General features: G+C 48.4%; 1 protein-coding gene across 6 annotated transcripts in view; it reads left to right on the top strand.

Annotated features, from left to right (window-relative positions):
- The window catches only part of LOC308200336 (monocarboxylate transporter 2-like), a 41,236-nt gene that overhangs the window by 6,678 nt on the left and 21,649 nt on the right, over nucleotides 1-12,909 (top strand). Inside the window, exons 2-4 of one of the 6 annotated variants that reach the window (XM_080605927.1) lie at nucleotides 749-899; nucleotides 1,227-9,273; nucleotides 10,690-10,949. In XM_080605927.1, the coding sequence (XP_080462053.1) occupies nucleotides 10,733-10,949 (217 nt within the window). In that variant the 5' untranslated portion in view covers nucleotides 749-899; nucleotides 1,227-9,273; nucleotides 10,690-10,732. Of the gene's footprint in view, nucleotides 1-745; nucleotides 900-1,226; nucleotides 10,950-12,909 lie in introns of all 6 variants that reach the window. The other 5 variants (XM_080605925.1, XM_080605923.1, XM_080605926.1 and 2 more) reach the window with 5 other exon arrangements.

Here is a 12,909-nt window from a genome sequence, read left to right as displayed (position 1 = left end):
AGTTTGAATCCAAACTTCTCAAGAAGCGAAGGACTCTCAGATAAATGAAAATTACATGGGACCTTCCCTGAGTATTTTTTTTTCCAAGATAAACGAATGTGCCTGTCTTCCCAGTGAGCTGACTGCTATCTCTGAGGTTCAGCAGAATGTGTCCAGCTGATACCTGTGTCCACTCTTCCCATTAGCTCTGATGATGCCCTTTCCTACCAGCTTCTCCTACTTCTGAGTTTGCAGTAGATAAAGGCCTTTCCTCTGAGGACAAAAATCCACCTTTTTGTCCACAAAGATGCAGCTGCGCCCCCCAGCACCCTTTGCTATGGGAGCTGCTCCTCTCCCCTCTGGTTTGATGTCTTGGGCCTTGAGAAGAGATTTGTGGGTTAACTCCTGAGATGCATATAGTTTTTTAAAAAACAAAAACAAAAACAAAAACAACACTCTTTTTTAAAAAATATTATTTTTAGTGGCTAGGGAATATGGGAAGAATGCAAATGAGTGAAAGCCGTCTTTGATCCGTGTTGTTCCTGAGCGTAATCTGCTAACCTGGCAGGAGCCAGGCACGAGTGGAATTGCTGCCCCTACGTAGGAAGGAACTTCAACCGCTTTGCAAGCAGTCGCTCGCAGTTTGCTTGTTGGCTTGGGGGAAGCAAGCGGCCGAGAGAGCCCCATCCCGGTACAGGACAGGGGAGCTGGCTGCACTGTGGGGCCAATCGCCTGCTGCTCACATTATGGGACTTATTCTTTTAAGCAGGGGTAACCTGAAATCGAAGTTTTCCACCCACATCTGAAAAACGAGCAATGGAGTGTTTACCCTGAAAACGGCATGAGTGTGGCATCTCCCTCTCTCCAAGGGACGGGCTGAGCGACAGAGTGAGGACCAACCTCCAGGAGCCAGCCCTGAGGTGAGACACCGAGCTGCTGGCCAGGCGGGGGGCAGGCGTTCGCTTCGCTTCGAAATGGGCCTGTCCCTCAGCACAGAAGCTGTAGGAGTCTTTTGAGGACATGTATTTAAAATACAGGTGGAAGGGCTGGGCAGGGTTATTGAAGAGGGAAGGGTGATTTTTCTTGTGTTTGATTTGCACAGTAAAACTTGCAATAGCCAGCAAGATATAAAGGCTTCGAGAGTGAGTGTTTCTCTCTACTTCTAAATAATTGTACTATTAAATAAAATGATGCCTGGATGTACGATATGCACGTTCTGTAAAACACACACATATTTTGCTCTGCAGGACACTGGGAAGTGGTTTGTGTTCTGAGGTCAGAATTGACGATGTCTCCTCCAGTCCCTTCGGACCTGGGCTACATTCCCCCCGACGGCGGATGGGGCTGGGCAGTGGTGTTCGGGGCCTCCATCTCGGTTGGGTTTGCATACACCTTTCCTAAAGCTTTCACAATCTACTTTAAAGAGCTTCAGGCTGTTTACAGCATCTCCTACAGCCAGATTGCCTGGATAACTTCTATCATGTGTGCTACTACCTACGGAGGAGGTAAGTGAAGCAAGACCTCATCTTTCTTTGTATCAGAGGAGGTCAGAGCTCTACACCAAAAGGGGGGGGAGGAACATGTTTCTTTGAGAAAGTTCTTGGAAAGATCTAACCCCAAAATTGGCTTTCTGTTTTCTGATGTTGTGCATTGGCAAAACACAGAAAACCAGCACTGCTGGATATTTTATTGATAACATATACGATGTCATCAGTTCTTGTTATTTCATCAGGAATCTTGCTGTGTTTGGCTTGGAGCTTGGCCACAGGGGAATTATTTTAAACCTGGACAGTTATTTCAGCATATTCAGTATTACAGCTTTTGTCCTGCTCCTCTCCTTGGCTTTCTTTTTGAAATAAAAAATATGTTTCTGGCACTCATGATTGTAGGGGTGATAATGGAAGCTTGAAACCTAAAACTCAGCTGGTGAACAGGCACAGCATACGTGCATGTAGATGTTGAGTTAGTATGTAAACGTGTCTTTAAATATTACCTAATTCTGTTGCCAAATTTTTGCTGTAAATTTTTAAGGGATGAAGTTTTAGATTTCTGTCTGGAGAATCTCTCTGAAAGGACAAATGTGTCCCCTGGTTGCTTCAGGTTAAAATGTTCACTGAGTGCTTGTCCCTTGGCTGCAAACATCGCTGTTGTGCAGAGCTCCCAGGAAGGTATTGCTTGTCCTTGTAATGAAATCACTGAGTGGATGTGCTCAGAGGGATGCTTGCCTCAGATACTGATGCCAGGTATCATCCTGCCACTTTGATCTAAGCAGCTGGTGTGTATCTTGCAACTAATGATTAGTAGATTACCGTCTTGGTTTTAGGTTGCTGGCGCTTTGTGAGGTGCAGCTGTCAGGAGTTACTGCTTGGCCATTAGCAGAGCCTTGGTTCTTAGCTTGTATTGCAAGGGTGAAATGTAAAAGGATTAACACCAAGAGCCACACCAGCTCACACCCAGCACCTCAGTACCTCAGGAAAGAGCTCTTCATGGTGATAAAAAAGCTGCTGTGTGAAATGGCCTCAGAGGCAGTGAGAAGACTTCACTGGGGCCTTGGGCCTACAGTCTCAGAAGGATGGAAGTTCACTTCCAGGGCTATTAAATCAGCAGGTCTACTGAGCACGTATTTCCCTTTGAAACAATGAGTGTATATTCTGTAACCACTGTGGCTGTTGTGGTTTCATGTCAGGAGAGTAAAATGAAAGGTCGAGCAAAAGGCTGGAAAGGTTCATGTTGGGGATTCAGGCTGTGCGTGGCTGCTACAGCCTGATTTCCTTGGGATGGCTGCTCAGTGCCCTCTGAGATCTGGATGTCTGAAACTGAGCACCTTTAGGGATGTCTCAGACCAACTGACATTTCTGGCTTACCCCCCCTCCCCACACCTCCCCACATTCTCTGAGCTATCTTCAACAACCTGATGAAGATGGAGGGGAGAATTGAGCATGGAGACTGGTCTGAGTGATCTTGATGGGGGAAGCAGCCACTACAGCGTAAAACTTGAGGTTTTCATCATTGGTCTTCAAATACTGACACTTTTGACACCCTGTTGCTGCAGAGCTATCACTATAAGCTGCATCCACATGTACAAGTGCCTGATGTTTCCAGGTGTCAGATGTAACAATGGGGGATGTCAGCATTAGTGAGGAAATACAAGATGCTGCCCTGGCTGGCAGAATCAAGATGACTTCTCCTTTTCAGCATTACCTTTACCATCACACAGCGTTTAGGTTAAGAACTCACTGCTGGTAGGGCTGGTTTCCTACACTACCTCTCCTGGCCTTTTCGCAGGCACTGTACCCATGCTAACTGCCATAGGGCACCTTTTCTTGCTGGGGCTCTGTCCCGTGGTGCAGTAGCTGTTGCTCTGAGCCTCTCTCAGTTTTAAAATCGCTGTAGCATCTGGGTTTTAAAAATGAACTACCAAAATAATGTATCTTTGGGGAAAAAAAAGAAAGTCTCATGAAGAATGTCTGTATAAAGATTATAGACTTTTCTAGAATTAAGGAAGATCAATTATCTACTCTGTTCTTGCAAATGATTAATAATTCTAAGCATTTTCTCATCATGTTCTCATCTTTCAGAAGTTGTTTCCTGTAAGTGGTGTTGACATCTCCATAGATCTGACAGCAGCATCATGCTTAATTGTCATAGAGGAGGGAATGGTAATAATAACAGATTTAGTAGTTTCATCTCAGAAAATAAATATCTTTGAATGAATAAGTAATTGAATACTCAATTTGATCTTCCTTTCACACACCAGCATAAATCTAGAGTGATCCTGCAGCATCCAGCGAAGCTGCGTGCCTTGTTTGAGGGAGGAGGAAAGCACCAGCAAGACTTGCCAGGGAGGTTGAGGGTACCCAGGGGATGCCTTCAGGGGGAATTATGCCTTCAAATCCCAACTTTAGTTTTACAATGTTCAGAAATGCTACAGCTAACTATATACAAAGTAGTACTGTAGGGGAGTGTAAGTTTCTTAGCACTAGAGAAATTAAAAAAAAAAAAAAGCTTCAAAAATGTTGGATATTGCTTCTGGGTGAAATTTTGGCTGCACTGAAGTCCACAGGCACTTTGCCATCACCTTTAGTGGAGCCAGGATTTCACCTTTCAGCTGCAAATTTTGATCTGCTAATCCATAATGCTAGAAGCCTGGAAAATTTCAGCCCCAAGCATGATATTTAGGAAAGGAGGCTGAGAAGTGAATGAAATTTTAGAAATGAATTGTGTGTCTGTAAACACTTGGTTTCCCAAAGGTCTCTGGGACTGTTAAGTGATGGAGTGTCCTATAAACATGACCCGAGTAATGAGTGCATCTCTGACGCCTGCCTCACGAGGGGTCGTGCCTGTGGCAACTGGGGGGCTCTTGGGAAGGTCGGTCTGCAAAGCCGGGATTACAGCAAGCTTGAGCAAACACTGTGCTTGGACCAAAAATCTCCTCTCTTTGATCTCATAGGGCAGAATGGACGTACAGTGTCAAAAGTTCAACAAGCTCCTAGAGAACAATCTGTGTAAGACCTTGAAAGTTAATACTAAAGCATCGTGCTTGATCTGCTGGACAACGGTCGGCCAGAAGGGCAAAGAAACAGGGGAAATGCAGGCTCAGGAGTGCGGCTGAGTTTACCTACAGAAATACTGCGTGTTGCATCACCCTGTGCTAAGGGCACAGAGGACTGATCCGCGTTACAGAGACATTGTACACAGCTGCTGACACTACCTGGTGCATGAATAATCCTTTCCCTTGATTCTGTTTCATGTTTCCATACCGAAGTATTCGACTGAATTGTAACAGGAGCAGGCTGGGTGTTCTCCGTCCCGTGCAGAGGAGCCGGTTATGTGCAGCGTGGCCACAGGAGTTACCCTGCAGTCCTGCTTCCCCCTGCTCCCTCGCGGAGTTTGTCAGCCTCAGGGGTGATGAGAGCTGTGTGGTCACAGCGAGCCTGGCTTCTGCTGGCTGCGTCCTTGTCCTTGAAGCAAGTTAAAAGTGCCCTACTTCTGTGTAGCCAAGGGGCTGCTGCTCTCAGGGCACTGAAGTCCCAGAGGGAGGCTTCTGGGGAGATCAGTGGAAGAGCAGGAACCCTCAAGCAGTTGCAGTCACTCATCACGACAATTTTCTTTGCTGGAACAAAACAAAACAAAACAAAAAGTTCCAGCTGCCTCTTTGGGACAGTTTTTCTGCAGGTTTAACTGACTCTAAGGCCTTGAATACTTGGGTGAGGGAGGGTTAACTCTGGGGGGAAAATACCTTTGTTATGTAACGGCTCAGAGTACTATGACCTTCAAACAATGGTGTCCCAGAGACTACCTGCAGACCGGTGTGATGTCCCCCTGTGCTCTGGCTGAGGAGGTCCTGGCCCTCAATTCAGATTCAGACAGCACCACACAGTGCCAGCTTTCTGCTGTTTCCAAGAGGGTGCTGTTTCTCCTCGGTGCCCCTGTAAAATCTCTCGTCTCCCAAACATCAGGAGAGTTTAATGGGATCTAAAGCTCCCCACCTTGTTGAAGTGTTACTTGCCCTTCTGTCCTATTGCTAAAGACCCGAGTGTTTATTTGTGGCAAGACAGCCTTGGAGGTGGGCTGGAAGCAGCGGTGGTCTCCTGGCCCCTGCTGTGCCACAGATACTTAGGGCCATGCCTTGGAGAAGCTGCTTGTGGAGGGGCTGGAAATCTTTGAACCCTGCAGCCACAACGCACTGGGGTTTTGACAGTCTGAACTGCTGCAGGTCTTCTCCACCTGGTTCTTTTTCATTGAAATGAATAAGGAAACTCTCACAAGAATATGTCCATCAGAAGCTCCAGGATGCTTTGTGTGCTTTCACTTCAAAATAAGACCAAGTAGGCAAAGTGGGTAAGGCAAACTGGAGTAAGACGGGATATAGTACTAATTTTACTTTGCCAACACCAAAAGGCCTTTTTTCACTACATGTTTACCTTGAGCAAAGAGGTATGAACTCGTTAGCCTGTGATGAAACCTTTCAGAGAGGAAGACAAAGCTTGAGCCGTGACTGGAGAGCTGCGGGTGGGAGCGCAGAGGATCCCGCTGCACACCGTGTCCTTCGGTGAATCCCCTGCTTTCGGTACAAATGAGAGTGACGTGCTGCTCCGGGTAAAGTGTAATTGCACCTCCAACACGACCTTCCACCCCAGCTGTTTGTTTGCCTGTGTCTGTGTGCACAATTTGAAATGCCACTCGCTTGGCTTTTAGTGATGTTTGAGAAAAACACGGTATCTGTGCTGATTTTTGGCCAGTCAGGGCCTGGCGTAGCCAGACATCTGCCATTCAAGTTAATAGCTGAGCTCTCTGTGTGTCTTTGGCTCCTTCAGCTCTGTTGTTTTTCCCTTCCTATGCAGTCATTTTCCAAATATAACAAAGCAAGGCCCTACTGGGATTAAGATGTAAATGAGATGAAGATGCACTAGCAAAGGAATAATTTGCTTTAATTCCCAAGTGAAAACATTCCAATTATTAGATTTAAATTAATTGTAGCCATCTTCTTACCAACACAACTGTTCCTGTTTGGGCTACTGATTAAACCCCTGCAACAGGGGAAAAGCAGAAGAAGTGGCGCCGCTGCTGGCTTTGTGTTTTGGTCTCAGGGAAACCAGCGCTTTCAGCAGCGGTGCTTCACGTACCTGGCCGGCTGGATGGCGCGATGCAGAGCTGGAGCCATTCAAGGGTTTCACTGGTGTTTGAATTCCTCTGCCTGCCTGGCCTCTGCAGTGCTATTAATACCACAGCTTAGCAAAAAAACAAGTTTGATGTTTCATAACTTTCCGTTTTGACCACCTTTGGCCCCCTTGTAAAACACCACTGGGTGCAAATGAGAGGCGCGAGGCTAAGCCAGCCACCTCGACAGCTTCCAGCAGCACAGAAATCCCTCATCCCCACATGGTGTCACCCCACTGCTGGGTGCAGGGACGTGTGGGGCTGGGGACCGTGCCCACAGCCAGCCAAACGTCTTACACCAGCGCAGAGAGGCTGCCTGGGAATCAAAAGTGTCCTCAAAACAGCCATTGTCAAGGGATGGGGACTGGCCGCGGTGCTGCTGCATCCTTACCTGGGAACCGCTGGGCAGAGCGAGGTTCCCTTTAATTAATACCTCGAGCATGACAATATTAGCAGTAAATCCCTGAATGCTGGAGGTCTGGTGGCTGAGCTCTGAGGAATGTGTTGTGTCAGCCCAGCTGCGCTCAGCGGTGAGCAGAGGCCAGTCAGTCTGTGCTTACCTGGGAGGGAAGCATTCGTCAGTCCCCAGGCTTGAATTTTGTCACTGCATTTGGCTGGGGCCCAGAGCAGAGAATTTTGCTGAATTCAAACCTTTTCCCAAATAGTAATCTATATTAGTATGGACTGATCCCTCAGAAAAAGAAGATTATTATGAAAATAAATGCACGTGCCTATTTTCAGAGGGCTGGGCTATCTCTTTCCTAAGACAGATTGCAAAAGTACCGGTATTGCATCCTGGGTCACTGAGCGTGGCCCTTAGGTTTTGTGGACAAAACTGCATATAATCTCATTCATAAATTGAGAAGTAATTTCAGCCTCAGCCGTGGATTGGACTTTGCTGCTGATACATTTTATGAGAAAGTAGAAAATGAGAAAATGTTTTGAGAAGCACAGCCACGCTGTGGCAATGAGTACTGCAGACATTTGAAAGAAGTGCCATTACATCTTTAGCTGCTCACTTTACCCAATGCTGTTGTGATGCAGCAGAGCTAGGGCCAGATTTTATTTTTATTTTTTATTTTTCTTAATGTGGAAGCAATTTGTAAAGCCTTTAATTGACTTTCAAAGGCTCAGTGAAGGAAAAACGCTGTTGGGGTTACAGAGCTGTAGCTCCTACCTTCAGCTGCAATAAAACTGCTGTGTTTAGAAGGCTTCAGATAAATTCTTTCCTAATACCAAAGTGGCCCACTGAGGATAAAAATAAATGCTTTCCATTCTCAGGGGAGGCCGGGTTTTGTTTTTTTTTTTGCCTTTTTTATTATTATTTTTTTTTGGTAAAAGGAAATCACTCAGACTGTCAAGACTAGTCACTTCTATTTTTGTCCTTTTATTTTTGTGTCCTTACGTTTTAAAGAATCTTATTTATCAAGCCTTAGGCTTCAATAAATGAAGGATGTTTGCTTATAAAAATCCAGATGTAAAGTATCTATGGGGACTGCCATGGAAAGCTTTGTAAAGAGTGGAAGACGGACACTTTTGAGGGGAAAAAAGAGCAGGTTCAGCCTCTGACCCGTCCCCAGCCCCTTTCCCCCTTTGCCCCTCTTCTTGATGAAGCTCCGGAGCTAAGTGCTGGGGATACAATCACAGTCGCTTATTTACAGGGAGGGTTGTGATAGGGAAATGAGTTTCTTGAGAAGGTATTTTGCAATTTTAATGAATTTTCTTGCTGCTTGCCAACAAATTAAAAATCCTGCCCTCCAGGAAGCATCTGATTGCCGTGGATGGGTGAGTGGAGCCTGGCCCCGGGGGCTGTGCTCCTACCCGCAGGGGGGGCATGCACATAGGCAGCTGCCACACATCTCCACACATTGCTAGCAAGTCCTTTTTGACCTAGCGAGCCCAGGATTTCTGCTGTCAGGCTTTTTCTTGGAAGAAACCCTCCCTCTGCCCTCAGATGGTCGTGTTCTGCTTGTGAGCATCTCGTCAGAGCGGCAACACCTGTGCAGATGGTTTTCAGGTGTCTTTAGAAATCATTTGTCCCCCCAATAGCTCCTGCTGCAACTGCTTTTCTCCTCCCATTTTGTTTGCAACCAGTTTGTGTTAATGTTTACCCAGAGGGTGCCATGCCACTGTTTGCTGCAGAGGAAATTCTTTAAATTACTCCAAATTTAACAGTTCTGCAGAAGGAAACTCTCCCATTTGCAGCATTGTACCTGCTCCTGCATCCCTCTGCTCCAGGGGGTTCCCACCAGCACTGCACCCCCTGCACTGTGCTAAGGATGTGCCTTTCTTCGGTCTTGGGTGTGGTTGTTTATATGTGCTCACATTTTTTCATTTTTGGCAGAAGACAGAAACCAACCACTAAAACTTGATTAGAAAAACTCCAGGAATCCCAAACCCTCTGTAGGAAAATGGGAGAAAACCATCCCAGCCCCTTCGCCTTGTTCAGCTGCAGGCAGGGATTTTCATACCGGGGAGACTTCCATTGTGCCCTGCAATGGCAGAATTTTTGTCTGCAGGGCTGCATTGTAAAAGCTTGCTGTAAGGGTGCCTGCAGCTCGTAAAGTGGCTCCGGGCTGCACAGGACAAAATTCGCCAGCTCATCGTGCTGTGGCCCTGCACCCGTGAGTCAAGGTCTCCTGCTCTTTTTAAGTTTACTCAGTTTTATAGGAAGAAAGAAATAGTAGTAATAAAACATCTTACGGACGTGTTGTAAGGAGATCTTTAAAGCTGTAGATTAACTGCACCGGGCAAATTACTGAGCAAGGCACCGATTCCTTCCCCCTCTCTGTTATTGCCTAATTGCCTGTGGAGAAAAATGGGATTTCTGGTACCAGGGGCTGTTTGGGGAGCGTTGGAGGGAGGATGGAAATAGGGAGGAGGGGAGACCCTTCTTGTTTCATTACAGATTGGCATGTTTGCACCTGAACCGAAAGGGATAACTATTAAAATCTTGTTATTTCGGATTTAGCAATTTGCCGTGCTGAAGTGAGAAGGAGCACCACACGGGATCAGCGAGCTCCATCTCCCCGTGTCCTTGAGGAAGCCCAGGCGGGCACACGAAATCTGCCCAAATCGTACCCCAGCCCTCGTGGTTACACACCGGGGGACGGAGGTCTCCCTCTCCGAGGCTGAAGGCAGAGCGGGAGGTGGCAGGGTGTGGTGCTCGCCTGCCATAACCATCCGAATTTGCACAGAATTGGGGCCGAGGAGGCTCGTGGGTGGATTCCTCCAAGACCTGCAGTTACTTGAGGCAGGAGGAGACAAGGTGGAGCAAGACACAGGTCTGCCAGCAAGGCTGCAACTTTCTAGCAAGAGGAAACGGTACTAGTGTTTCCCCAAAAAGACTTCAGTGGAAAAAGTGGAAAATACAGTGAATAAGGGAGAGTAGACAGTGACTGTACATCTGCCCAAATCTGCTGCGACATAGCGGTATGGGTACGGGACAGCAGGGCACAGCTGTGTAGTGGGGAGGGAAGAGGGCTGGTAGAAACAGGAAAAAATCATAATTTCCGTTTAAATGACTGCGGATATTTTAATTAGCCCCAGTGGGCTGGTTGGGTGCCGGTGCTCGGCATTGCTGGGTGGTGAGAAAAAAAAAAAGAAAAAGAGAAAAGCAGGTAAACCCAGAGGGGGCTCGGTCTGCTGGCTGTGCGGGGCGGGTCCCTTGTGGGGCTGTCCCGCGTGGGGCGGCGCAGAATCGCCCTCCCCGAGGGGCTCAGTGCCGCGATCCCACAGGTGGGTGCTGCTGCGTGGGGGTGCGGGGACCCACACGTGGCTGGGGCTGTCCTGGGGGGGTGTCCAGGGGTGGTGGGTGGGGGCTGCACCAGGTTGGAGCCGGCGTTTTTAATCATAGCCACGTCCACGGGGTGTTTCCAGCGCTGTCCGCCCCGGTGGCACTACCGACGTTCTTCGCGATAACGGCGACGCTGCAGAGGGGACACTAAAAATTAATCAACAGCCCGAAGCTGCGTGGGGGCAATGCTGTGGTCGCAGCCTGGGGCAGCGCTGCCGGCACTGACGCTGCCCGTTTGCACTTTTATTTTGCAGGGCTTCCCGAGGAGCGCTGGGTGCCCGCTCGCATCCCCCAGCCATGCCGTCCCCTGCTAACGCAGGGCCAGCCCCCGGCCCCCCGGACGGTGGCTGGGGCTGGGTCGTGGTCTTTGGTGCTTTCATTTCTATCGGCTTTGCCTACGCCTTCCCCAAAGGCATAGCCATCTTCTTCAAAGAGATCCAGGGTTTCTTTGACACGTCCTATAGCGAGATCGCGTGGGTCTCCTCCATCATGCTGGCCACCACGTACGGCGCAGGTGAGTAAGCCTGCCCCGGCTGCCGGGGTGGGTTTGCTGCACAGCAGAAATTAGTCAGAAATCTCCTCTCCGGGGCAGCGTACAGGGAAGGCGACGGTGTCCTTCTGAGCTGCTTTATCAGCAGGTTTATCTTCTGATCCTGTTTCCAACTTCGTTCAGGGAAACGTGTCCATATGCAGAGCGCAGATGAACTAAGGGGTGTTTTTTGGAATTAAACTGGTGCCAGCTGGGATTTTCAAACCAGCCTGGTTCTTATCAAAAGTTTCATTTTCTGTGCCTTTTGGGCATGTGGGGGACTCCAAATACCTTCAGAAATGTTGTCTGCGACCAGCTCGGTGCTGACATCCCCGACATTTCCAGCTGGGCTTGCAGCACCTTTGTCGCTTTTCAAAATGGGATCCACTTCAACGCTACGGGCACGGAGCCACGTGCAAGCCTTTATAAAGGCGTGCAGCATCCTCAGCAGCAGAGGCTGAAATTCATGGCATGCCCCAGTGCTGTGCCCCGTCCCCAGCCCTGGGCTGCCTCGGGGGCTTCTGCCTCCTGGGCACCATCTCAGCAGCCTCCTGGACGCTCTCCTGCCTCCAGCACCATGAGCAAAGCCTGGCTGGGGGGGGTGTCTGCTGTCCAGAAGTCAGATAACCTCCGAAGCTTTCTGTGGGCATCACTAAAACAGCCCGGAGAGCAGGCTGGTGTCAAACAGCTGGGTCTGGGGCACGGCTGAGGGTGAGCACAGAGTAGAACAGCAGCTGAAGCAGCTGCTGGTTTGTTGTGGCAGGTTGTAATTACAGCGATGAAATCACCAGGGTCAATCATTCTTATCACTTGTAAAGCGGTGCATATAACTTTGTTCTTTTTTAAAATCATTTTGATAGCGCACTAATGACTCAATGAAAAGCTCGGTCTGCCTTTGATTAAATCTGCAAGCGCAGGTAGACAGGAACCGTGCTCTGTAATTGCAGGAAACTTCATCAATATTTGTCCTGGCTCTTAAATAAATTCTGAAAATATTCTTTGTTTCCAAAAAGGGAATTTTGATTTCCTCAGTAATGCACTGTAGGTTTTTTCTAGAGAGAGTCGGTAATGAAAGTAACGATGCTTTGTACTGTAAAGGTTTGCGAAGTGGAAGCGATTCTTGAATCAGACCCTACTGTGATGGTGGATCACAGTGTGAAGGCTCGGTCCCTGTGACAGTATCTGGTCTGAGTTCCCATCCAAGAACCTACAAATGCAGCAGCAGTTCAGAAAGGCAAATCCTCTGCTTGGGTCGGTGCCGCTGTCCCAGGCCACCTCGACAGGATGCTGAGCCCAAGCCCCGGGTTGTGCTGAGCCAGAGAAAAACATCTTTGCTTCAGCCCTGACAATATAAATAAGCAGCCAGCAGTAAAAAGCTCTGTATGGGCTGAGCAGGAGCTGATGGCAAGTGAATTACTGGGGAACGGGGGCCAGAGAGAAACACTGCTGTGGGAGGCAGGCAAAAAGAGTGCTTCTCATTTATGTATTACATCTCAAATTACTTCTCATTTATGTATTACTTAAGCTCTGCTTTACAGGGCTGGGGTACATTTCAGCCTGATTAGCTGGTTTCAGTTTGGGTTTCCTGTGATGTGGAACGCTTCTGAGGCAGTCAGGGAGGGGAGAAAGGAGCAGCAGCCAGCCCATGCCTGTGGTGTGTCCGGCTGCCTACAGGGGAGGGTCTAGGAAGCTGCATGGTTTAGAAGTCAAAGAGAGATGAGTAATTTCTGGTACAAAAAGTACGTGAATGCGGGGAGGCTGCTGTAAATGTTGTGGCTGGTACTGAAATTGCAGAAAGTCTCGGGTAGGTGTTACCTGGGGCTGAAGGCATCTTGGTGATGACCTCGGGATTTCGACCAGCTTGCAGCAGCCGCCCCTCGGTGTGGACACCATCACCCGGAGTGATGCTGTGGGAAGCCCTGCTCTGCTGCGGGGCGGGGGGAGA

Source organism: Anser brachyrhynchus (assembly GCF_964034855.1).
Source record: "Anser brachyrhynchus genome assembly, chromosome: 10".
NCBI classification, from domain to species: domain Eukaryota; kingdom Metazoa; phylum Chordata; class Aves; order Anseriformes; family Anatidae; genus Anser; species Anser brachyrhynchus.
Note: the sequence above shows the minus strand (reverse complement) of the source record. Positions and strands in the feature narration are given on the sequence as shown.